Source organism: Styela clava, chromosome 9 (assembly GCF_964204865.1).
Source record: "Styela clava chromosome 9, kaStyClav1.hap1.2, whole genome shotgun sequence".
Lineage (NCBI taxonomy): Eukaryota > Metazoa > Chordata > Ascidiacea > Stolidobranchia > Styelidae > Styela > Styela clava.
Window position 1 is genome coordinate 3,338,490 of NC_135258.1, and position 26,953 is coordinate 3,365,442.

At 36.0% G+C, this 26,953-nt stretch overlaps 1 protein-coding gene across 1 annotated transcript; it reads right to left on the bottom strand.

The window, feature by feature from the left end:
• Positions 1–1,642: 1,642 nt before the first annotated feature.
• On the bottom strand, positions 1,643–26,953 carry LOC120338987 (ras association domain-containing protein 5-like). Its single transcript, XM_039407015.2, has 11 exons — positions 26,730–26,953; positions 25,148–25,237; positions 12,848–13,051; positions 10,881–11,131; positions 9,684–9,851; positions 9,128–9,258; positions 8,201–8,311; positions 7,028–7,162; positions 5,828–5,966; positions 5,368–5,486; positions 1,643–4,538 (listed from the first exon to the last, which is right to left on the bottom strand). Exons 1-11 carry the CDS (start codon positions 26,909–26,911, stop codon positions 4,383–4,385), a joined length of 1,686 nt encoding a protein of 561 aa, XP_039262949.2. The 5' UTR covers positions 26,912–26,953; the 3' UTR covers positions 1,643–4,382.

The following is a 26,953-nucleotide window of genomic DNA, read 5'->3' on the forward strand; positions in this document are numbered from 1 at the left end:
TCTGCACTGATGTTGTTTTGTGTCTTGAATGGGGCTGAAATCTCGCAATTGAAATTTGGGAATTTTTTCAAAGCAACAGGGCAAAGGGAACTTTATCAAATTCAAGTTCAGTTTAGAAAGCACTGTGAAAACGCCACAGAGACAAAGAAAGAGTACGTAAGTTTGCGGGTTCCTTGGAACTAATGTTTCAATTTTATTGTTGGGACAAGTAAAAATAAGTTTCGACTTCTGGGGTAATTTTGTATGTTGAAAAATACAGTAGAATTAATGGGCTGGTTTTCTCATATACGGTAAATGTGGCTGTGCATTATCGTGACGTCAAATCTCGTTAATACTGCGTACAAGGATTTTCATTTCACTGTGGACACACTCATTTGTCTCAAAACAGAAAAGGCCATTTTGGATTTTCACTTGTAGGAGATTCATCGCGCAATCAATATCAACTTGTGACATAAATCAAAAAAACTAGAAAGTGAACTCGCAATAAACAAAAAGCGAATATTCGACAGTCAGTGGCACCTTGCTTTTTGAATCACAGCACCTAATATAACGCCAGAACAGTTCAAATGATGAATTGACTTTAATGTAAACAGTCATCAATACAGCCACAACAGATCATAAATATTTTACTGAAAATTATTTACGGAGTTCAATAATTTCTGGAGTGATCAGTCTATAAGTTGATATAATATGTTGGGAGCATGCCGACACGCTAAGATCGATGTAATAATACGCCCATGCATCTGATAACAAATAGCTGGCTAACTAATCCCATACCCGACTCGGACTGGTAACTGGACAAGAGGCCGTGGTTTGCCATGATTGACCTCTCACCCGGGATAAATATGTAAATCCTATCCCAAAACTTATTGTCTTATTGTTCAGACTCAATTCAAAAGCGTTGACTAAAAATGCTGCCAGAGTCTAATGCTTTACTAAAATCTGTGAAGGCCACACTAGTCATAGAAACCACTGATTACCCTGCTCGTTAATTAATTATGCGAGACGTATCCCTCTGCATCTAAACTATTCCCATTCTCGACATGGTATTGTAACCGGACGGAATGCCTTGACAACGAACCTTACGGACTACATTGCCACTATAATTAATTAAATCTGTATTTAATTTACCTGTTTTAGCCTGCTTCACTTGTGTGTGATTGCTTGCACGTGAGTGCACAAACTTTGCTCAGAAATGAGTCTCCCTCACTTCTGAGTGAGTGCCATAACTTTGCTCAGATGAGTCTTCTTTACTTCTGAGTAAGTCCTCGTAACATTGCTCAGAGATGAAACTCCTTTACTTCTGAGTAAATGTCCGTAGCTTTTCTCAGAGATCAGACTTGAGTGTGTGCAACTTCAATAGTCTTAACTTCGTCGGAGGCGAGTCTTTTTTACTTCAGAATAAGTGCATATATGACCTTCCTCTGAGCAATTTTATAAAAATTAAAATTATAATACATCTTACCGCAGCATGATCCTACATTTTTTTCATAATTAGAAGAAAAGCCAATTAAAAATTTAATCAGCCTCCTCCTTTTCCAAATAAGTGCATTGACTTTTTTTTGAGTACATTCTCTTGAAAACAGACTCACCCACAAATATGCCCCACTGATTTCAGACCTCAGAAATCATTTCACAAACATGAAATTGAAAAACCGTTTATTCATTGAAATAAAAAATGCTGCTACTGCGTAGATAATAAAACTAAATGTACAGTGAAAACATAGACAACAAACACATGAGAATCGTTAAGTATCAGACGATATCAAATCATAGCCACCCAGTTAGACGAGGGTTTCTAAAGATGGGGTCACAGAGAAGTTCTATGGGGTCACGGACATAGGCCTTCGCTTGCTATCACTCTCGCAAAGACTACATTAATTTGGAAAAAAACGACTTCTTTGTTCTCTGAACGTTGCCTATAAAAATAACTGATGCATTGAAAGCAAAAGTAAGTATTTTTATAGGAGACCAGGGGGCCGTAGATGTTGAAAGTCTTAGACATGGATCATGAATATTTGAGAGCCACGGATTTAGATACAACATTAATTTTCTGTTATTTTTCGATCTTGGTTAAGGTTGCCCCCACTTTTCAACTTATCCGAACCTGAGAAAAAACTTTCAACAGCAAAAAATAATAGGCTCAGTGGCACGGCCAAGAATTTTCAAAAGGGGTGCAGGAGCTCTGAAATTTAGGAACTAGTGTGAGTGGTCAAATTACATAGGTTTTTAGAGTCGTGAGAGTCTAAAAAGTGGTTGTTTGCCTCCATGGCGCAGGCACGAAAAGGTGTCCTGACATGCTAAAGTGACATATTCGATGATGCCTTTATCATTAGAGGTGCATTGCCGAATCTCCCTTCAAGTGTTTCCGCCATACCTTTATGTAATAAGGACACACACCTTCAAAATGGTACAAAATAATAAAGAAAATAAAACTAAAAAGAGCGCAATCAGATCAAAAATTTAAAAATATTATTAAACTAACAATCAACGAAATTCAAGATGCACAATTATGTGACACATAAATGGGCGTTTTAGAGGGAATTCCAAGAATGATAAAATAGGTCTATATGGTTGATGGAGGTAGCATGTACTGACTAACTCTATTCTCCTCACCACTGTGCAAGCGAATCGTACTGTACATACTGTAGCATAATTGAGAAAGCTATAATGAGTAGTAGCCCAGGTTCTGCATCACATATTGATCGAAAATAAAACACAAATATCAACTTAATAATAAGTAATCGATTTTGCCTTATTGACAAAGCCATATTCATATTGTGCAAGTTAGCATGATTCAACTTTATATCATGATGTTTTTCAATCTTTCTACTTAGAATAAGGCACTGTGCAAGCAGAAAATTAGGGTCTAACGATAAAGCATGAAGTTTTTATTACAAAAAAGTGAACACATTTTTCTAATGTGCTTATTTCAAACATATTGCAGTGCCTTAATAACGATTATAAAGCTATAATATTGCGAATTTAAAATTGCCACGGTTAGGAAAATAGAGCAAAAGGAAAAAAAATGGATTCATTTGATGGGATGGTTTACTAAGGGATAGGAGTGGATAATTTGGTCTTCTAGAGCAGGATTGTGAAGCAGACCGCACCTTTATTTAACATAGGCTTTCTAGTAGTTGCAGACACAAAAAATTGGGTTACGGATAGAAGCGTTGTTCAATTTGCACCATAAATTAAAAATTTATTTTGAGGGCCACACACCATTCAAAGTGGCACTTCTTCGCGGGTTGCACAAGTTTTCCTTGAGGGCCGCATTTGATTCAATAACTGTCAGGATAGCGATTGCCTCGTTGGCGAAAAGCCACATTTATATTGTGCAAGTTAGCATGATTTAAGTTTTAATAATAATTTCTCAATCGTACTATTCAGAATAAGGCACCGTGCAAGCAGATACTCAGGGTCTACTAACGTTAACACATGAAGTATATATTTATTACTGGCCGCAGGTTGCATACCCCTGTCCTAGAGTGCTTTCTTCCAACTACTTTCTATTTGAATATTCAGATTGCTCTATCGAATCTAACTGACCAAATTTTATATAAATCATTTAAGATAATGCAATGCATACTCAATAGCTTCGAATTTGGAAACGGAGAAAATTTTAATAAACAGTCATTAGATAAGTTTTAATTTTACCGTAATTGTACGTGACTTTCATTGCTCCGAATGACGATTTTTCAAACATAATTATTTCTAAGATCAAGAATCCATAATCGAACTTGAATTTGCAATTTTAATAAGCGGTTCGCACATATATGACCAGCACTGGCCATGAGTCAGTGATCGCCCGATAAAAAATAACATATAAAAAAGCAAGCAGTTAAAGGCAGCATTTAAAATAAAACAAGTTAAATAAAAACACATTGGAGAACTTGACTCTGACATCACAATGATGCCAATATGACATCATACTTCAATATATTCTATACTATTATGACACCATGTGGTGTTCAATGTTTAAAATATCATATTACTTACAGTTTTGAAAATTCTACAATAGTTTTTCTTAAAATTGCAGTTTGGGACAGAAAGGATGCTTTGGTAATTAAAGTATGTATGACATCATAACTTGTTTATGACATCATTAGCATTTCCATAGTTACATAAAGCTTCTGAAAAAATATTTGAAGAAAAGGAAAAAATTCTCTATCACCATACTAAGAAGGCCATTTTGACATCACAGATGTTTTGTAGAAATATTTGTGACATCATAATACAGATGTCTATTTGATTATGACATCACAGAAAATTGTGATATTACCATATAAATGGACAGCAGCAGGGCGGAGCGCAAGTTTTCTCTTCTTACAATATCATAAAAATGTTTATGACATCATAGTATTTTAGTCATTGTGATGTCATTTACCACCCTTTTTCTTTTGATAGTCCATAGCTCTAACAATGTCTTGTCTTCTGCTGTCAAATTTAACTTTGATGCAAGTGATGTGATCGTTCTGCTCTTTTTCCAAGATTTTTAAAAATGTGAGAAGTTCCGGTAAAGAGAAAGATTCCCACTGGAATGGATAAGAGGAAAATAATGATAAATATTGCATAAGATAGTTTATTTTAAAAAAACTCCATAACCTACACTAATTAAAATGAAGAATTCCAGAGAGCGAGCAATACCTTTGAAAAGTTTAAAACATGAATAATATCATGTGCCCGCCAATCAGAACACACCAAATAAAATTACGAAAACACAAAACTAGTTAACCGTGACTTGGGCCAGAATTCACTGACAAAAATGCGTGAATTCATTGAACTTTCGGGCTGGTTAACTGTATAATCCATAAATAGCCAGAGTTACTTCAATGAATTGAACACCTAACCTAAATACGTAGATGCAATATACATTTGAAAAAGGGTGACCACACATTTGAACCCATGTGTATATCCGCGGGTTCAATCTATATGCGGGTGCTAAAACCCATGGGTTAGGGTTAGTATGGGTTCAAATATCCGAAAAACAAATAAATTTCCATAGGTGCAATAGCATGCAGGTGCAATTATCGTGGGTTCAAATGTACGGGAACCTTGAAAGAGTATTAGATCGACTGTACAAAGCCCTGAGAGAAAAGCGGAAAATTTTTCAAAAGGATCAAATACTGTGCAAATGAATACAAATCGGGCAGGATCTTACCAATCGGTAGCAGGATTTTCTGAGCAAATGTACGATACACATTTTAAAAAAGTGTGAGAGTGTGTTTTTGTGAGAAGCGTTGTTCAGAGAAAAACAAAATTTTTCTTAAATAATCATAAATTTACGATTGAATACTGAAAATGCGATTTACAAATGAGGGGCTGTTTGTAAAGTGCCTTTTTAAGAGCAAATATGACACGTACCTGGATCTCTCTTGATTCGTTTTCTTGTAAGATGAATGCGTGTTGTTGTGTGCTGCCATCCCCCCATAACAAACGAAGAAATAGTGGCCGCTCGCGAGTCATCATCTTACGCAGAATAACTGAAAAAAAAAATTTGAATTGGGAATTTGGATTCCGACAATGTGAAGTGAATAAGTAAACATTAGGGTGGAATAGAAACACTATCCAGCATTTTAATAAAAATCTTTATAGTCTCCATACCAGCCGACGCCTGTAACGTTGCTCAGGTATAAGTCTTCTTTAAGGTTCCAAAATTTCTAATTGTTAAGTTAGACCGTAACAGCTAACAAGTCCAGCCAGAGGCCGGAAAACATGGGTTTCGAGCTACGATAAATTGCTATGCATGCTACTGAAAAATGTTTTTTTTTGCATTACAATATTTAATTGCATTTTAATTATAAAACATTAAACTAAAACTTACTATGTCCTTCTTCTCTGACTTGTTTTTCAAATAAAGCAAACTTCAATGGGTTGTCTTTGATTCCGTATTTATTAAGCAAAGCAGAAACGACTTCCTCTGCCGTCGTATTAGAACTGAGATATAATGCTTTTACAGCCCCCTGGAATGAAGTTTGAGATTGAAATTTAGAACACGGTATATATAGAAGTCTGTGTGTGCGACGGTTTAGTGCAGACATGGGCGCAGGCAAAATCCAGATTGTTGGGTAATTCAATCTGGTCTGGCTGATGCTGCCACAACTAAATTGAAATCAAATTTTGATGTTTCAGCTAAAATAGCTCCAGGAATTTGTTAAGATTGCGATTAAATTTTATTTTAGCAGCAGTCTTATTGTTTTCCACTTTTGCTTTTTGTAACACTGAAAATATTGTTCATAAAATGTAATTTTTTACATCACACTTACATGGCCCCCCAGTCTGGGTGGGCCAAATTTTTGGGCCCTGGTCCGAAAACCTTGCCTACCCCTGGTCTAGTGATTAGGGTAGTGGTTTCCCACCTCCTATGGCTTGTAGCCCCCTTCCAGAGGTTTTCTGCACTCATGGAATGAGATTACAAATTGGAATTTATAAAAGCTTGGATCTTATTACGAGTTTGGAGACTAGCCAAGTGGCAAGTATTTGTACCGGAAATTATGTCCCAACCCTAACCTGGTACACATACTACCTTCCGATGTCCGCCATCTTGGTTCACATACTTCGGGAGTACCACGCTTTGTGGTGGACCAGTGAAACACGCAAGGATTCCAGGTTCAAATACCCAGCCCAAGTTCACCTCATGGGGTGTAATAAATTGAATAGATAGGACCCATTCTGGTTCTATCAAAAAATTGCAGCCTCTCATGTGTTAGGAGTTGCTTGATTAAAAGTTAGCCTAGAGTTAAAAGACAGTCCAGATGCTCGTGCTCACATATGGGACGCTTGTACCCTGTGCTGTCCAAATCACAGATTTGAGGTGTTAATATCGCTCTCAACTTTGGATAGGTATTGATAGATAATTATTGAGTTAGCATTTTCTGTGAGAAACTTCATTTTTAAAGCCTAATCTAACAACCATTTGATCATTTTAAAATATCAAAAATAATACATTTCAGATCAATTCAAACACCTAATAGCGTATTTCTTACTATCAATACCCAAACTGTCATGAAATCAACAATCTAACCTTATTGACATAAAATGAGGCTGATCTTTGTAGTTTTTTCTTGTCTTTCTCTTTCTCCTCCCCGCCGACACTCACAGGTCGAGTCAAGTTCATTGTGACTCGAATGAAGCCTCTGAACGTTTCACCGTCTTCTTGCTGTTATTAAAAAATAAAATAAATTCATCAGCGCAGCGGTTTACTATGCGACATGAAATTGTGATTGAGACGTAAAATATAAATCCATTTCCTAAAAATTCATATCTAACCTGCTTATGTTCAGAACTGCATAGCGGCTGGCTATATTGGACATTCAACCTCGTTCATGTGCACAGAAATAAGCTCAGATTTGAACAGATGTGCACAGTTTTTCTTTAATTATAATAATAACTTTGAAAAATTAAAGTTGCAGGCACAAAACTTCTGGTACAGGGAGTCCTCGGGTTACGTCGGTCGCAACTTACGCTGTTTCGAGGTTACGAACGCACACTTTATAACGCTGTTTCGAGGTTACGAACGCTTTTCATGAAAATATTAAAGATAATACTGTACTGTAATATCTAAGCCCTTAAACTGGAACAGTGTGATCACGAAAATCAGTGCTTTGGGCTCATTGGTTTTCGTCATTTACATTGTACGATACTTTACAATACAGTACGATATGTATAGAGTAATTAATGGGGGCTCCCGAAGTATGCGAACCAAGATGGCGGACATCGGAATGTAATATGTGTACTAGGTTAAGGTTAGGCCATAATTTTAGGTATAAATACTACGGGAGGCTCTTGGCTAGTCTTCGAACTAATAATAGAACTAAAATAAGGAAAATTGGAAAAAAATTATCGCCTAACCCTAACCTGTTACCCATGTTACGTTCCGATGTCCGCCATCTTGGTTCGCATACTTCGGGAGCACCAATTAATGTACTGTACAGTATAATGTTCCGACTTACACTAAAATTGGGCTTACACCGAGTCTCAGGAACGAAACTGCGTCGTAAGTCGAGGACTCCGTGTATAGGTTTTGCAGAGCAGAAGGATTGAAATTACTTGCACGTACCAGATTAAACTAAATTAAAAACTTGTTTCACAAACCACTCAAATTGGCCCTTCTCTGCGGGCCACATAATTTTTTTGAGTGGGCCAAATGTGGCCCACGGGTCGCACATCCATGATTTGAGAAATAGTCTGCACTTACCAGCGTCATTTGTTGGGTACTTTTGACTGTCTTATTAAACTTCTCAATTCTTTCTTTTATTTCTCCAATCGGCATAACTCGATGAATCGTGTTGTATTCTTTTAATGTCGACTAAAAAAACAATATCAAGTTTATTTTTTGGATTGTGTTTAAACAACAAGGCAAGAGAACAAATGCAGAATAGATGTAATAAACCAGATTTGAGTGATTTTAGATATCCCACAACAGGGGAGCAATATTTTTTGTCAGTAGGCCATAATAATAAACTTCAGACATCTAGATGAGCCACACAAAAAATTAAGCAGAAAAGTCAAGAGAATGGAATGCGGCTATCGCCTAGCTTAGAGTATTATATGCACAGAATTGACGGAAGATTCAATCGGCAACAGGAGCAAAAAACATTAGGACCTCCAAAAGTATGCGCACCAAGATGGCGCACAACCTGAACACAGTATGTGTGTACCGGTTAGGATTCAGGTTGTGCGACATCTTGGTGCGCATACTTCTGGAGCACCAAACATTATGTATTCCATGTGAGTGGCATTTCAAACAAACTTGGGAATAGGAATTTCCATGCTTGATGAAAAAAAGTTTGAGTTTTGACAAGGGTCACACTAAATGGCTTGTCGGGAAGGGTTGTGGCCCGCCTGTTGCACACTCTTGTTCTGGAGCGTCACAAGATAAATGCATCCTTTTTTATATCTGAAATTCAGATGTGTCAAATTAAACTATTCTGAATTTTTACGAAAGTTTCAATTCCATTTCCATTGTATTCAAATACAAAATTCGCTATGGAGAACCACGTCATTCTAAAAAATTTTCTTGCCATACGGAACCCCAACCAACAAACCGGTAAATTTCTCGCCCTACATATAAAATTGGCTTATTTAGGACACAGATATGAAAATTTGTTTGCAATCAACCAACCTCATCTTTCGTCTCTTCCACAATAGTTTTGTACCAGGTTGGATCGACCTGAGATGCAGCTCTTATTTCATCAGCTTCACACGTCAGTGAGACTGTTGATGCACACTTACCATGGCAGACCATCATGCATTCTGTGAACAAAGGCACAAATAAGAAGCCATTGCACGAATCATTATAACCTTCAAGAAACTGAACCCTGGTAAATCGAAACATATTTTAGAGCAGTGGTTGTCAAGCGGTGGGGCTCACCCCACAAAAGGGGGGAATTTTTTGACGGGTCGTGGAATTAATTAAAATTATTTGTTAGATCTGATCTTGCCTGCCTTCTTTTATATATTTACATTTCTTTATTTTGGATATTTACGTTCCCTCCACGTATTTTCAATGTGTTTTCTGAATAAAACATTCCCAATTGTTAGCTAGTTATTTTTGAGGTATGGCACGAGACTTCGAAACAAATTCTAAAAAGTAAGAGAACCACTGAACTAGACCATTACAGCCCAGAGCAAGCAACCACAAATTTTTATATGTGCGCAAAATTTTACACATCACTTACTTTTGCATTTCACACATTTCCCAAATAACGATAAAATGATACTTCCGCAGGCATCGCACCAATTTACCCAGTCTGTTAACTCATGCGGAACGAAATCGTGCCCTTTCTTTAGCGGTTTTACCGTCTTCGATACCGGCATTACGTGAGCTCGAGATCTCCTAGGAGGAGCTGAATAAGGAAAAAAAATAGTTAGTTGTGAACAGTCACCTGATGGTTGATGCATCATGAAAAGTATCGGGAATATGTTTGTTTCTGCAGGAGTGTGCAACCTGCGACCTGAAAGGAAAAATTGTGTGGCGTGCGGAGAAGTGCGGATTTTGAATGTCGAGAAACGAGTTTATAATTTTGTTTAATCATTTTTTTTTCAGAAATTTATGCGTCATAACTCATCATTTCCAAAAGGATTCCTAACAATACCACAAGATCAATAACAAAAAAATGGTGCTCCCGAAGTATGCGAACCAAGATGGCGGACATCGGAACGTAACATGGGTAACAGGTTAGGGTTAGGCGATAATTTTTTTCCAATTTTCCTTATTTTAGTCCTATTATCAGTTCGAAGACTAGCCAAGAGCCTCCCGTAGTATTTATACCTGAAATTATGGCCCAACCCTAACCTAGTACACATATTACATTCCGATGTCCGCCATCTTGGTTCGCATACTTCGGGAGCCCCAAAAAAATACTATATTTTGTGCCTGCACTGTACCCGGGCCCTGATGTAATAAAGGTCGCACAACCCTGGTTTAAATAATCATTGGTTGGTTGCTCCACCAGTCAATTTCAAGCATGCAGAACAAGGGGCTCCCGAAGTATGCGAACCAAGATGGCGGACATCGGAATGTAACATGTGTACTAGGTTAGGGTTAGGCCATAATTTTAGGTATAAATACTACGGGAGGCTCTTGGCTAGTCTTCGAACTGATAATAGGACTAAAATAAGGAAAATTGGAAAAAAATTATCGCCTAACCCTAACCTGTTACCCATGTTACGTTCCGATGTCCGCCATCTTGGTTCGCATACTTCGGGAGCACCCAAAGTTTATGCATGGTAATATTGTGTTTTTTGATTTTAGCAAATTCCTTTGTTGGGTGTAAATCAATTTAGTTTATCTAGTATATTTGCGTTGGTATTTACATTCAGGTAAGAGCCTTAGCCTGTATCTACACTAACAATTCAATGAAATCAACACTTACCTAACAGTTTTTCATCTTCATTGGGTGATTTCGCTGTGTCAGCAATTTTTTTCGTTTCCAAAGTAGCGTCACTTTTTTCTAATTTCGGCAAAACAACGTTTTCACCAGATTTATACGAAACAGCTGAATTGCTGTTGACCTTTGGCTTTTCATGCATGACTGGCTTCTTAGCTGGGGCGTCTTTCGCTTCTTTTGTAGAAGGAGTTGAAGTAGAACGTGCACGAGGGTTTTCTTTTGGAATATCTTTCGTCCTGTAGAAATATTGAACATTGCATTTTATGACGTGTTTGTACAAATATGGAGATAACTATTTTTGTTCGCCTACTTTACATCAAGTTGTGTAAGAGGACTGAAACCTATGAACAGAGGGTATATTCACTTGGCTAACACAGATAGTCCACGAACTCCGAATAGAACTAAAATAAGGAAAATCGGAATAAAATTATGGCCTAACCCGGGACACTACAGGAGAAGCCATTTTTCGGACATCGCAGAATATTCACAGTATATTCAGAACATTGTATAAATTTTTTTGGTGCTCCCGAAGTATGCGAACCAAGATGGCGGACATCGGAACGTAACATGGGTAACAGGTTAGGGTTAGGCGATAAATTTTTCCCAATTTTCCTTATTTTAGTCCTATTATCAGTTCGAAGACTAGCCAAGAGCCTCCCGTAGTATTTATAGCTAAAATTATGGCCTAACCCTAACCTAGTACACATATTACATTCCAATGTCCGCCATCTTGGTTCGCATACTTCGGGAGCCCCATTTTTTTTATGGTGCCCTCTGGTACAGCGTTTTGCAATGGAACAGGAAATATTTTCGTGAAAATATCAATGAATTTTCATTTTACATTAGGCACTGTTTTTTAGTGATATTTAGTCATACATGATTGCTATAAATATTAAGAGTGCAGACTTTTCCGCACAATTGACACCCCCCTCAAAAATTTCCTTTTCCGACTACTTTACATTTATAATTTCTATTAAAAATTCCTACCTACGTAAAGAACGCAGCATCGTAGAAAAGAAACTGAAAAGAAAAGAAAGAATAAGAACAAAGAATGAAAAGCAGAGAAAATAGAGAAAAGGTGCCGGCAGAAGAAGTTGAGACAAGCATAGAAACAACATAATTTTTACAATAGAGTAGTAAGAAGAGAATGGAAAGGCCGGAATAATAGATAAGATGGGACGACGAAAGCTTTGGAACATAAAGCACAGAGCCGTGTAGGAGGTATAGAGAAAGAGGAGCATTTTGCGGTATAAATTTTTAAATATCATTTCGTTTAAGTGCAATCAACTTTATTTTTAGATTCAAACTCGACTTACATGTGAGGATATACGATAGATAAGTAAGATTAGTAAAAGCGAAATGGTGATGCAAAATTGTAATTACCTACTTCCATGCTAAAATAAAACTAAGATACACAAGAGTGATCTGGTTTAACAGTGTTCAAATTATATTCACGAATTAACTTTTTCTAATTCTAATATTCGATTAGTTTGAGTTTCATTGCGAGCCACAAAATGGCACAATGGGGGTCCCAGTTAAATGTTTTTTGACACTAACTTATATTAAAACAAGTGGGCGTGAAAGGGCATAATCGGGCTGGTAAAACATTTTCGAAACTAACTCATGTTAAAACAAAATATTTATCCAAAATTTGAAACCAGTACAGCAACCCACTATCAACAGAATAGAGCCAAGCTGTGTTCTTTTGCGCGGTCTCATTGAAGGCATTGTCAATTTTATTAGTTATTTTCTAGATATTTTCCTGTTTTATAAGTTTTACTCTATTTTCTGGGAGTTACAAAAAGATTCGTCCATGCAAAATGGTTATAAAAGTGTAAATAACACTGTCATAGTTTGTAAATCGAGAATAGAATGTTCTTGTGAATTCGAAACCTTGTTCATAATGAAAAACGTATAAAAATAGAACATAAAAATACATGAATATAACTCACTGTGGATGTGGCGTAGAACTGTTGTTATTAGCAACTGAGGATGCAGCCCTCGCCCTATTCTTTGCATTAATGGCCGAAGGTTTAAGTCCTGGAGTATTGCTCACGTTGGAATTGTTCGGTTTCGTTCCGGAATTCGCAGGCCCAGAGTTATTGACTCGGCGGGCTGCTGAAGCACTTGTCGGCCTCCGATATTTATTTGCCTCTCTGTAAAAATGAGTTTTTAATAGGAAATATGAAATTTTATGTGCATTAATTAATAGGAACCAGGGCCCCCCCCCCCCTTTCGGCTCAAATCTGCTAGCTGTTACGGTCTAACTTGAGAATTGAAAATTTCAGACCCCCCCCCCCCCCCCCCTCTTGAAAATTCCTGGAACGCCCTTTATAGAAACATAAATTTTTTTATGTCCACCACCTTATACGGTGTAATATGATCGAGTATGCAGTGCAGAACCAGGAAGATATTGATCCTTTAAAATTGCAGCTCCTGACCATGGGCGTAGCCAAGGGGGATTACGGGTTACCCCCCCCCCCCCCCCCTTTGAAATGTAAAAAAAATAAATGCATCTTTCTGTATCATACTAAATTTTTTATGTGGCCCAGCTAGATGTCTGAAGTTGGTGATATGGACCACTGACAAAAAATGTTTCACACCACTGGTCTAAATCATAATTATATTCATCATCAAATTTTTAGTTGCAATTAATTAAAGGTCAGAATAATGATATATGTGGATATTTGGATATAAACTCTATGAAATCTTGCCAAACTATATTTTATATAAAAATTAAATCCATTAAGAAAAACTCCAATAACTAATATGAATTAAAGAGAACGGTACAAAAAATTTAAGGAACACATATACCTGGAATACCACCAAATAGGGCATACCAGAGCGTAGCACTAAGCAGAAGTGAGTACGGTTTCAATGCCAAAAATGACTCAATAGGGCTATTCATAACATAGTAATATTACATTATCATTAAACTCAGCATGAACACTTGTTAATATTTTTGTTTCCTGATATTTCAAATTAATCTTCTGTCAAACACAAATACCATAATACTATTGACATTCAGAACAGTGTTCACTTAAGCTATTTTTAATATAATAAGTCTTGAGTATAAATTATGACAAACCTATGGGGGAACTCTCATTGTATGCTATAACATTTAAAGATAGTAATGACTTTGAAATTAGTGTTCACTTTTACAAAACTAAATGTTTATTTTTATAGTTTTGCATACTACAGGAACACTGTTTTTATTTCATAACTTTCAATATCAGTATTGCTTATTTGTCTTTTCAATTAGTGTTCACTTATATGATGAATTAACAGCAATATCAAGTTTAGATTTAGCAAAATTGCTTATGGGAACACTATTTTCACCAATACCTCCTAAAGTGCACTCCTGATAACAATATTTTAATAACAATACTAAGGGAACTTGGATATTGTGTATTGAACTGCAGGTCCTTTCTCCTTGATTACTTTCTACTTCGGATCCGTATGTGGTACTCACCACAAGGATGCTTGAACGAGATAGTATTAAAGTCATAAGTAAAAATAACATGATCCCTTCAACGAAATAGTAAGTATATTTGTGAGCTTTCGATAGATCATGGTCTAACTTCTTCAAACAATACAAGATATAACTTAATCAAATAGCGAATCATTATTCGCTAACCATGATCTAACGAAAGCTCACAAATATACTTACTATTTCGTTGAAAGAGATCATGTTATTTTTACTTATCAATAACAATAGTTGAGATATTCATTGAAGTTTGGTATTTACATTTACATTATAGTTTTGAGTTATACAATAACTTGAAAATCCTTTACTCAGTATAATTCTAAACAATGCTAACGTAATAAAAACAATATATCATATTACACCCAACTTTTAAAGCATTTTTGGAGCCTTTTTTGTGAGGTTTAGACAAGAGGTTGACTTGTGGCCCCCTTCTGAAGGCTTTTAGTATTGCAGTAGTATTTATAGTGTTATTGGACATGTTTAGTGGCCATAATGATCGTTTCAAAATTTTGTTGTTATTGTTATTTTCTTTCGTCATTATCATTAAAAAATCGCTTTTCTCTTCTAATACTGGACCAATTGCTTTGAAATTTTCAGTGGTTAAAGATAAAATTTTTCTCCAGAAAGCTATTACTTTTTCTTTCGCTATGACGTCATTAAAATTATTGCCTTTGGGTGGCGCTACGTGTCCATATATTTGAGCATAGCTCTCTTGTTTTTATTGTTAGATTGCGATCACATTAGGTTTAAACAATTCATTCCCAATCGAGGTAACTAAATTCCCCCAAAGCAATGAACCAAAGGGAGTTTTTTTGCAAATATAAAATCCAATTAGGACATATCATTGTAGCCCCTAGTTTGGGAATCTCTGGCTTCTACTTTTTATAAAGTGCTTAAACGTATCTTCCGCTCTAAAAAGACCAAGTACATGCAGATATCTATCAATATGTGAGAAGCTAATCATACCAGAACTATCCTGCCCACTCAATTGATTACACACTAGGTGAGAGTTTGTAATCCAGTGGTTCCTAAACCGCGGCTCGCAAGCCAATTACGGCTCGTAACGGTTTACAGTTTAAACTTCATGTTTTTTCCTTTTTTGCGTTCTAGGTACTACCAATTGTTACATCATTATTATCAGTGTAGGCATGTGTACGAGGTAAGGCTAAAAAGAAACGGGACTGACGTCACAGATTGCGCAACACGATTAACCATCGGTAATCAACACTTTTGCAGTGTGGCGTAATATGTGTTCTTTGTTTAACAGCTGTTTTGACACAACATCGCAATTATTTTTGCTTTTCAGGATCCATGAGTGAATGTGATAAATTTCTTGTTGAAAAAAAATGCTGTGCGAGGTCTGATGGAGTTTTTTGGCGATAGGGGGTTCAATTAAAGAATGACGACTGAGCAAAGAATTAACATTAAATTTTGTGTCAAGCTTGGAAAAACGGCGACTGAGACTTAGCAGATGTTGCGTGATGTTTATGGAGATTCTTCCATGTCCAGAACAAGAATTTTTGAATGGCACAAGGGATTTGTGGAAGGCAGGGAGGATGTGGAGGATGATCCGAGGTCAGGGAGGCCTTGCACTTCCACTACTGATACCAACATCGAAAAGGTTTGGCAGTTGGTTCGCAGTGACCGTCGCTTAACAATTCGCGTCATTGCCAACGAAATTGGGATGGACAAAGAAACGGTCCGCACCATTTTGGTTGACACTTTGGGAATGCGAAAGGTGTGTGCCAAAATGATGCCAAAGGCTCTTGAGTTGACTGAGGAGCAGAAAGCTCAACGATTGAATGCATGCCGAGTTGACATGCATTTTTCCAAGTTTGACACAAAATTTAATGTTAATTCTTTGCTCAATCGTCATTCTGCAATTGAACCCCCTATCGCCAAAAAAACTCAATCAGACCTCGCACAGCATTTTTTTTTCAACAAGAAATTTATCACATTCACTTATGGATCCTGAAAAGCAAAAATAATTGCGATATTGTGTCAAAACAGCTGTTAAACAAAGAACATATATTACGCCACACTGCAAAAGTGTTGATTACCGATGGTTAATCGTGTTGCGCAATCTGTGACGTCAGTCCCGTTTAATTTTAGCCGCACCTCGTATATTCGTCACAATTCAAATATACCAGTCTTGTGACCCGCGAATATCCTTACACTTCTAATTTAGGCCACTGATCAATCAACTTTGGGAACCACTGGTGTAATCAATCGAAACTCAATATATTTAACTGCTACCCAACATAGTGAGTTAAACTCTCCAATCTTCAAGCCATTCATTACCTTGGTTTCAAAGTCCTCAGTTCAATAGATTCAAATCTTACTTTCTTTGGCGGCATTCACATTATATTGATTTAAAAATAATAATAAAATTAAGTCTAAAACAAATAAGAAGAAAATCAGGGCGGCTATAGCGGGATGTTACCTACCCAAATGCAGTCTGAGGTCTGATTAGGGTTACAAATTCAGTATTTATCAAATCTATTAGAGATGTACCATTAATATGCAGCTCTTAGGGCGACCTCATATTATGGTCTCACCAAAAAATGGCTCAACAATAAAAAAAATGTTTTTTTAACCATGAATAATGCCTCGACCTCCTTGAGATTAGCAAGATGTAACTTTGTGAGGGATATCTGTATGCGAGATGATTGCATTTACTGGTCGTGAGCGAGAACCTAGACTAGACCTGTGTGAAAAAGGTTGGTAAGTGAGTAGAAACTTTAGGGAGAATAATTACTTGCTAGAGGACAGGACTCATCACAATGTGGTTCAAAAGTTTTTCAATAATATCAAAGATTGCCTCAACCTTCATGCAATATCATAGCATTCACAGGCTGTGAAGTAGCGCATATGCTGGACCTGCATGGACTCTCAAGTAAAAACCTTTGGGGGATAATTATATGCAAGAGAATTGCAGAACTCCCCTTAGTTTCAAATTTGAAAACTTTGAAAAATTTTGGCAACAGATAACTGGAAAATCATTGTTTTTATAATAAAGCTTCACAAACATGATTAATTAATTAAAGACTGATTTGTTATTTAATTATTAAACATTCAATAGGCGTTAATAATCATGTGAGAGAGTTATGATTATTTAATGAATTAATCCTTAGTAAAGGGCAACAAACACCCATTGGTAACAAAATGCTCGTTAAATCATCCTTTTTTCTAATATATTATAAGGAATGAGGAACACGATACTCTGAATCCCCTAGATTTTCATTCCATTTGCACACTAGGTATGACGTTAATAAAGACATTATCTGTTTATTTATAGTACCGTAATTCTCTTGGGATGACCTATTGGTATTTAAAACAGCTAGCTAGTAATGTTGGTAAAGAAGATCCAGACAAAATTTATAGACAGGGATGGCCAATTCGAATGAAGTATTCGAATGTATTCGAAAATCTCGTCATTCGAATATCGGAATTCACGTTCATAAGAATATCGGATATTTGTGTGACGTCACACATTTTCGACGCCGCTTTCAAGACGTTTCCGTTGAATGAAAACATTCTCGATAGAAACTTGCGCGTGATTGTTTTCATCACTCATCAGCGTAACGTGTTATTTAGGCCCGTAAACGCCTTTACGATTGTGTTATTTACTCTAAAACGGAAATTTTCCACAAATTTGTTCCAAGATAACGATAACATTTATTTTATTTTTGTACGCGCACGGAATTGTGAATCTGGTAAATACGTTCATCGGCGGCGAGTTTCTAAAGACAACGCAACTTTTTGATTGAAAAGCGGCAATTTAGAATACTGAAAATAAAACCGTAAACAATATAAGTTTTATTGAGGCCGCGAAAATTTAAAAATCTCTTTTCTAGGCGGTGAAAATCGCAAAATTTCGTGTGCCTCTGGCACACATGTTTGGTCGGCGTTTAGAAACATATCGTGACTAATTGAGGGCGGGATTTGCCTGATTATCCATTACTTTAAATTGCCGTCGAATATTTTCATGTTAACACGATACAAGGTTTGAAACGCGACTTTTTCCCGGGTTGTGAGGATGTATGTAATATAATTAATCTAAAGTATATTCAATCAATTTTATTGTGATGAAATAAATTTTACTCTGAGATATTACAGCATATTTATGGATTTCTCGAACAGTTTTATCTAAAAATAATCAGAGTGGCAGCATTTCGATCGAGCGGAGTCACTGTTACCAAGTACATCTAAATATTTGCCGAATTCGCAAAATACGGATCAAAACAATATTTAATCGGACAGTTTACCTCACGTTTTTATTTTTATGACCGCGGATTGCAATGGTATATAAGAGTGGTGAGGATTTTATTTTGTCGACGCAACCGCAGGTTAAATTGAAGACAATTAAATTAATAAAACAAGACATTTTAAATATGCCCGTGTCGGTCACCAATTCATCACTTTGCACAACAGAAAAATATATATTCGTTGTTATATTATTTGTTTTAAAAGTCGAGGTGGCATAATCGCGGAGAAGAATATGTATTTTTAATTTAGTGCTAAACTTTATATGTATACTCATTGTATGAAATGAATTATACTCTACACTTAACAGGATTTTATATAATTATTTGAGATTTTTCTAACGGCGATAACGAGTTGGCAAGATTGCAAAATTACGTATTAAAATTAAATACATCAGGCAGTTTATCTCGTAATTTTAGGTCACAGATCGCCTTGGACCAAATAGTAATTTTTTTTTTTTTTGGCGTAAGAAGAAGCAACCGCGAGTTACGTTGGACATATTAAATTAATATATAAAGATATTTTAGATCTCGTCGTTGTCATGGATGGAATATTTTACGTAACAGAATGATCATTATACGCTGAAAAGGCGGCTCCTTTAACGAGCGCGAAATCGCGGTGGGTGTTACAGGCGGCAATGGGAATTTCTGATTTCGAAAATCCTGGCTGCGCGCTGGCAGTGGTGGTCATCTATTCTCTACTAATTTATTTCTAATTTCAAACACAACATTATGTTACACATAATAACAATATACTGGTAGGTAGTAAAATACCTCAGGCCTAAATATTAGAATTTTTAAAGGCATAATGGATTTCCGATTGTTGTTGCCTGTATTGCCAATAAATTTTATTACTCTCAGAAAATATACACAATTATCTGAATACAAGTAGTATTTTTGTCAATAGACTTGACTATTATCGTAATATCATGGTACCAATGATAGAAAGCGTCAGACAACTCCTTGGCTATTATTTCATATGGTCATTTGTACAAAGTGAATAATGTTAATAAACTGACTGTGTCACAAGTTGCTATTTTTTTTTATTGATAGCTATAAACTATCAATTACTTTGTGTACATATACTGTTGGTTTGTGGCTTCATTCTGATATTTCTATTGAAGCTTATTTCCTAATTTACTGGGTTTTAATCAACTAAAACAAAAATGTGTTATTTTCGATTTTAGAATGTATTCGGAATTCCAGATTCGAAAACATTATTTAAGAATGTATTCGGAATAGTTTAGTATTCGGAAATGGCCATCCCTGTTTATAGATAACTTCGAAAACAAATAACTGGCTAACTAATCCCATACCCGACATGGACTGGTAACCGACAAGAGGACGTGATTGACGATATGATTAAACCGTCTTTTCTATCCCGGGATAAATATGTAAATCCTATTCTATCTATCACATTCAACTGTTTCACTGAGAAAAATTTAAGTTTGAGAAATTTTTGAGTAAAATTGTTAAGAGCCTAAGAATAAATTAATCTGAGTGAATGAAACCCTATCAGCTGCAGATACACTGCATTGCGCCAAGTACATCTATTTGAAATGAAATACCTGTAGCAGACAATCAGTCACTTCGTGTTACAAGTATTCACACAAAATGTCGATTGAATTAAAATTTCTAAACTTCAGAACACGTTGTGTAAATTATTCCAAAACTGGGTAAAATAAATCCAGCCTAATAAAATTCAAGGATCTTTTACAATGAAACACACAAAACAATTACTCTTACTACAGTCTACAATTCCAAAAAATAGATGAAATTCAACAGTTGCTTGGAGATCTCTGGGGGTAGACCCTAAATAATTTAGGTTATACTATATCTTCATAGCCAATGTTCATCATTGTCAAATCCCTGTGCATAATAACAACAATTCTAACAACCATTTGTATAAAGATACTTAATTGTGAGTTTTGAAAGCCTTACCGGTAATTACCAATTTCAAAAATTAAAATATTCTTAAACTAAATTATTCCTGATATCAAGAATTTATTACAAAGTACAGGTTTATTCAAATATAGCTAATTCCAAATGTATCTGAATATACTATATGTTTTGGAGAAAATTATAGAACCAATGAAATCATTTTCTATATTAATACTTCAAATCAAAACTCAATTTTTATTAACCTGGTACATATACTACGTTCCAGTGTACGCCATCTTGGTATACATCAGCGGTTCTCAACCGGGGGCCCTCGGCCCCCTAAGGGGGCCACAGAGGAGTTGGAGGGGGGCCACAAGGATGGGCTGAAATCTGAATTTACTTTTCACTTTAAAAGAAATCTCACAGTTTTTCCTAGTTTGCTGCTCAACAAGGTTATTTCGCAGGGTGTTTTCGCTCTCTTTTGTGCAAATTGTTTTAACATAATGGGATTTGGAATCTATCAATGAAAATAACCCTATTAATACCTCTGGAATATTAAAGTGGGGGCCATGAGTGCTAAAAGCATCCGAAAGGGGGCCACGAGTCATAAAAGGTTGAGAACCACTGGTATACATACTACAATTTCAACTTTTACAGCATCAGCAATAATTCTTATTAAAACAAATTCCTATGCACAGCAACACTCGTCTATACAACACTTTATCTAATGACACTTTGAGAGTACAATAGTCATACAATAGCCGAACCCTAATACTATGCTAATATAACTGCCTGGTAATTCAAAATGCATCTAAATAGGCTATGCTTCAGAGATGTCTGGCGCGAAATAATTAATAAAACTCCGCTATGCCCTTTCTAAGAAGGGCTAAAGAAAGTTTTGAAAGTAAAACTGCCGAACCCTAATACTATGCTAATATAACTGCCTGATAATTCAAAATGTATCTAAATATGCTATGCTTCAGACATGTCTGGTGCGAAATAATTATTAAAACTCCACTATGCCTTTTCATATTGGGGAAATCTGTATACTCAGCAATACTTATCTATATAACACCTTGTTTAAAGTTTTGAGATTTACATAATCAAACCCTAAGAAAAAGCTATGTTTTAATCGAGCCCATTTTTAGTCTGCATATCTGTACTTCAAAAAAATATTCCAAATTTTACAAGCATGAGTCAAGAAATATTTCCACTGCAAAAATTTTTAGCACTACATTATTAAAGTCATACTACACCTAGAAACCCGATATTCATTATTGGTAAATCCTTATGTAGTACTTCACTATCTATCTATACAACACACTATCTAAAGAAAGTTTTGAAAGTAAAACTGCCAAACCCTAAGAAGAAGCTATGAATAGACTGATCAATAGTTTCATGCGACATATAAATTACAGTGACACGATATCTGATGCCAAAAATGACACAAATGTCAGTGTGCTGTAAGGGATGTTTAATTACAAATTGCAGACAGTTGGGAGCATGGAGTATTAAAATCTGGAAAAGTGAAAAAAATTTGTATAGCACATGGAGAAACACAGTGCCATTTTACAGACAAATTTTGCATTTTGTGCAAGTATCACAGAATTAGTAATAAATTTCACTATCTGTATGTAATATTACAATGAGTATCAAAATTTCTATAAAATGAATTAATTCACAATATTCGAAGTGAAATTTATGGCATCTAAATGCCAGAATATCATGGTTATGTCATAAAAATCTGATTGAATATTGAATCTAGTGTCCTTAAAATAAAATAAATTAATGGATTATTGATTTTTAAGTTGCTTGATATGAGTGAAATTTAACTTTTTTTGCGAAATAAATGCCAATAAAATTCAAGGATCCTTTGCCATTGAAAACACAAAACAATTAATCTCGCTACGAAGAAATTTATGAAGTTCAACAGCTGCTTGAAATAAACATAATATGTTGTATATATGTTAAATACAGTATGTCTATGAGCAGGGATTCCATACCGTCCTTATTTCTAAGATTTGTCATTATTTTTGACTTATTTTTAGATTTTGTCCTTATTTTTGGCTTGCGTGTCCTTATTTTGTCTTATTTGGACTTCATCAAGGAAGCTTTGTTGTTTGTTTTATTGCGAGAGCTTTATTGTGGCATCATAAAAGCAACACAATCTTATTTGGAACACAAAGAAGCAAGGCACAGATGAGCATGAAGTATTGTTAGTGTGGCGATCCTTGGGTTTTGTCGTGATGGTGGTTATTTTAGCCTAAATTTGAAAATGAGCTAATGTAAGAACGTTTTTCGTGATGAGTGCGGGAAAGAATTCAAAGCTAAACGAAGCTTGAAGGGTGATTGCTTTACACACTGTGACGTCAGTAATTGTGAAATTAACCTGGAGGCCATAGGAAAACCAGCTACTTCTGCTCACAATGCAGAAATATTTCCAGTCGTACTTATTTTGGGTTCCAGATCAATAGAATCCTTGTCTATGAAAGATGTATTCACTTGACTAACACAGACAGTCCCCCAATTCGTAATAGAACTGAGGAATCAAATTATGGCCTAACCCTAACCTGGTACACACACTACGGGAGTACTGAATTCAGTATACTCAAAAGGAAATAAATTAAAGAATTACTGAATTTTGAAGTTGTTTCATATGGACACATATTTTGCATATAATATGTTAAATACAGTCTGTCTATAAGAGATGAGATAGGCTATGCAAACCGGTTCAACATCCAAACAAGTACAATTATGAACAAGAAGATATTATATATGTTTGTATGTTAAATATGGAAGCCTTCAAAGAAAATAATGTGCAAGATTTCAAATAAAATTGCCGGGGCTCCCGAAGTATGCGAATCAAGATGGCGGACATCGGAATGTAATATGTGTACTAGGTTAGAGTTAGGTCATAATTTTAGGTATAAATACTACGGGAGGCTCTTGGCTAGTCTTCGAACTGATAATAGGACTAAAATAAGGAAAATTGGAAAAAAATTATCGCCTAACCCTAACCCGTTACCCATGTTACGTTCCGATGTCCGCCATCTTGGTTCGCATACTTCGGGAGCACCAAATTGCCAAACTTAACAATATGCATCCATGCATCTGAAAACAATAACTGGCTACCAAATCCCATACCCAACATGGACAGGTAACTGAACGAGAGGCCGAGCTTTGCCATAATTATAATCAAGTTGTATAAACATCTTTCCTATCCTCCAAAATAAATATGTAAATCCTATATGAACATATACTCATATTATACATGGTTTGAATGATTTTTTTATTACAAAAAGGCAACTCCACACTTTCTGATGAGTAATTTTCCATTCAATAAAGTACAAAGCACAACCTTAGAAATGACTAAATGTTTCGAATGACTCATAGCTTGATGTTCAATTGAATATTAGAGTATAGTGAAATGCCACATATTGTTGAAAATAAAAAGTACAAGTACATTCTAATCTTCAATTATGACAGTGGTGCCCAATTTTTATGCCTTCCGAAGGCTTTTAGCACTCATGGCCCCTGTTTATCATTCCAACAGTATTTATAGTTATTTTGACTGGTAGATCACAAATCCTGTTATGTTCAAAAAATTCATGGCTCAACAAAGTGAAAACATCCTGTGAAATTTCCTTATTGAGCAATGAAACTAGGAAGAACAGGGAGTTTTTTTGTGAAGTGAAAAGTTAAAACAGTTTCGCGCCTAGCGCCTGCTCTGTGGCCCCTTTGGAGCCCATTATCCCCCGATTGAGAACGGCTGGATTATAGAATAACGAACATTAGAGATAACCAAAACAAAATAATTTATTGTTCCCCATACACTCTGAAATTATATTTACAGATATGAAACAACAGGAATAGGCTAAACCGAATAATTCACAATATTATTTTAGCAATCCTAAGTGATTCAAGAGTCCTGCTGCACACTAACACAAATATATTTCTGTAATGATTCGTCAGACCAGGGTCAGATTTACTCAGGCATACATAGTTCAACTATCTAGAATTGCCATGGCGTATTATAATGCTGACTGGCACTAGACTTATTAACTTTGACAATAGTGTCTTGGCATGAAACTCGAAGCATTTCTACTTTCAACTATCAGTAAATAAGCTTGATGAAAGGCAATTTAACATAACAGAAGTTTTTAAAGAATATTTTGGTGTAGAGATTTCTGCAACAAGCAGAATACATTTCATTTAAGGCGGTGGTTCCCAAACCATGGCCAGTGGGCGCATTACGGCCCGCGTAATAATTTAATATGGCCCGCAGAACTTGAGTTAAACTGCTTTTTTTTGTTCTAAATACCGACAATTGTTACGTCATTATCAAAGTTAAACATAAGTATATTCGTAACAATTTTAATTATAAGAATATCTTAATTATACCCCCTTGCGGGCACTCCTCTCTCCTGCCCACGGATACCCCTTCGGTTCCAATTTTAGCTCGGTCTATCAACCTCGGGAATCACTGATTTAAGGAGAGGGAACTACTAAGTGCTAATCAACTGAATCTACAAACAATAAGATTTTGGAGGGAATGAGGATCAAGCACACAAGCTAAGGCAAATAAGGACAGATTTAAATTTATTTGCTATGCTACTCACTTGTTTGAAGATGCAGGGGTAACTTTAGGTCGTTGCCATGGTGTTGGAGGTTTCGAATTTGCTGCAGATGTTGGTCTGGAGGGAGGAGACCTAAAAATTATTGGAAAATTAATTATTTCACAAATGCTGTTTTCCCTGGCACATAGAGTAACTGGTTCACGAAAAATTTTGATTTTTAACTCTGGATTAAAGTGATTTTTGATTCTAAATAAAAATTGAACACAAAAATACTGATCGATGCAAACATTCTTAGTTATCACTAGAGCAGGGGTTCCCAAGCTTTATTCAGGACGACCCCAAACACAACTTTCAAGTGTCCAGTGCGACCCCAAGTCAATGTATATATTTTTCATGAAACTTTAGAGCTTCTTTTACTGGACTTTTGAGTTTGGTCATGTGGTGGTATTAAGTAAAATAAGCTACAACAAAACAGTGATGTCACAATAAGCACAATAAGCATAGAGCGATGCCTATGGGCCTGTTTTACAGTAAGCCATGATACAAACTGCTAAATTTAACATGGTTTGTCAAATCCTAGATGGTTTGTACATCCATCCTCTACCATACCTCAGCGACCCCACCTACCCCATAACCTGTTTGCGACCCTATCTACTTACCACTCCGACCCAATTTGGGGTCGCGACCCCTGGTTTGGGAACCCCTGCACTAGAGGAAACTAACTCCCAATTCTTCCTCAATGCTTTTGCGCTAGTGGATCCGTGTGCACTAGCGGATGCTGTGGCAGGAATAAACAAGACCATACTATGCAATTCGAGAGTCCTGCTGTACACTAACGCAAATGTATTTCTGTAACGTTTCGTCCGACTAAATTCAGACTCCCTCAGACAAGCAGTTCACAACAGTGACAACAAATATTAATACAAAAACAACAAAATGGGGCTGTATGTTAAACGAAAACAAAGTGCAATTTCATAAAGTCGCCAATGGATTTATCTAGGAAAAAATAATCTGATTCAGCTCAGCAAAGAGTACTGTATGTTTTCATATAATAATATATCAGGACTTGCTTGCATCAAAGAAGAGATGCTATACTGCATACAGGGTACTAATACAGGGTACTAAAGTAGATCAAACTATTATATACGGTGAGGCACAGGTGTCTGATTCCAAGAATATTCCCATATTGAAAGACATCAATTATAACAGTGATTGCAATCTTTATTTTACAAGACAGTCTGAGCCTCCATTCCTGCAAAAATTGACGACCGGCATCGAGCAACAAACTAAAATAAAGTGCAACCTAAAAATGTTACCATTGGATCCACAGAAAATAATAATCGAATTTGATGAAGGAAAATACAATTTACCATAGCATTCGAGAGTTTTTAGCAAAAAATGCAGTCTTTGTCATGTCGACGACGGCATGATGCAATTAATTTAGGATTATTATTGAGACAAGCATGGTGCTATCTGACGCATCTGCTGTCGTGCCAGATGCCTTCGTTTCAGAGACAATTTGAGTGTTCTTTTCATTGAACTGGATGTTGAGACACCCTGGACCCGGAGAACTGTGCAATACTGTTATACATAATCTTCAATCTTTAAGCAAAATTATACTTACTTTACATCCCCATTCTTTGATGCACTATATGGCGACACGACATTGCTTTGCCTTGGCTGAGGCACTGCACGCCCCACTGGTTTTTCGTTTACTTTCTTTGCACCAGAAGCATTTTTAACAATTTCTTCTGTCCGTCGCCGTAATTGTTTCTTTTCAATCGTTGAGAATGGTTTATTACTCATATTAACACATTACCAATTAATTTAAAACCTAATTTGTAATTA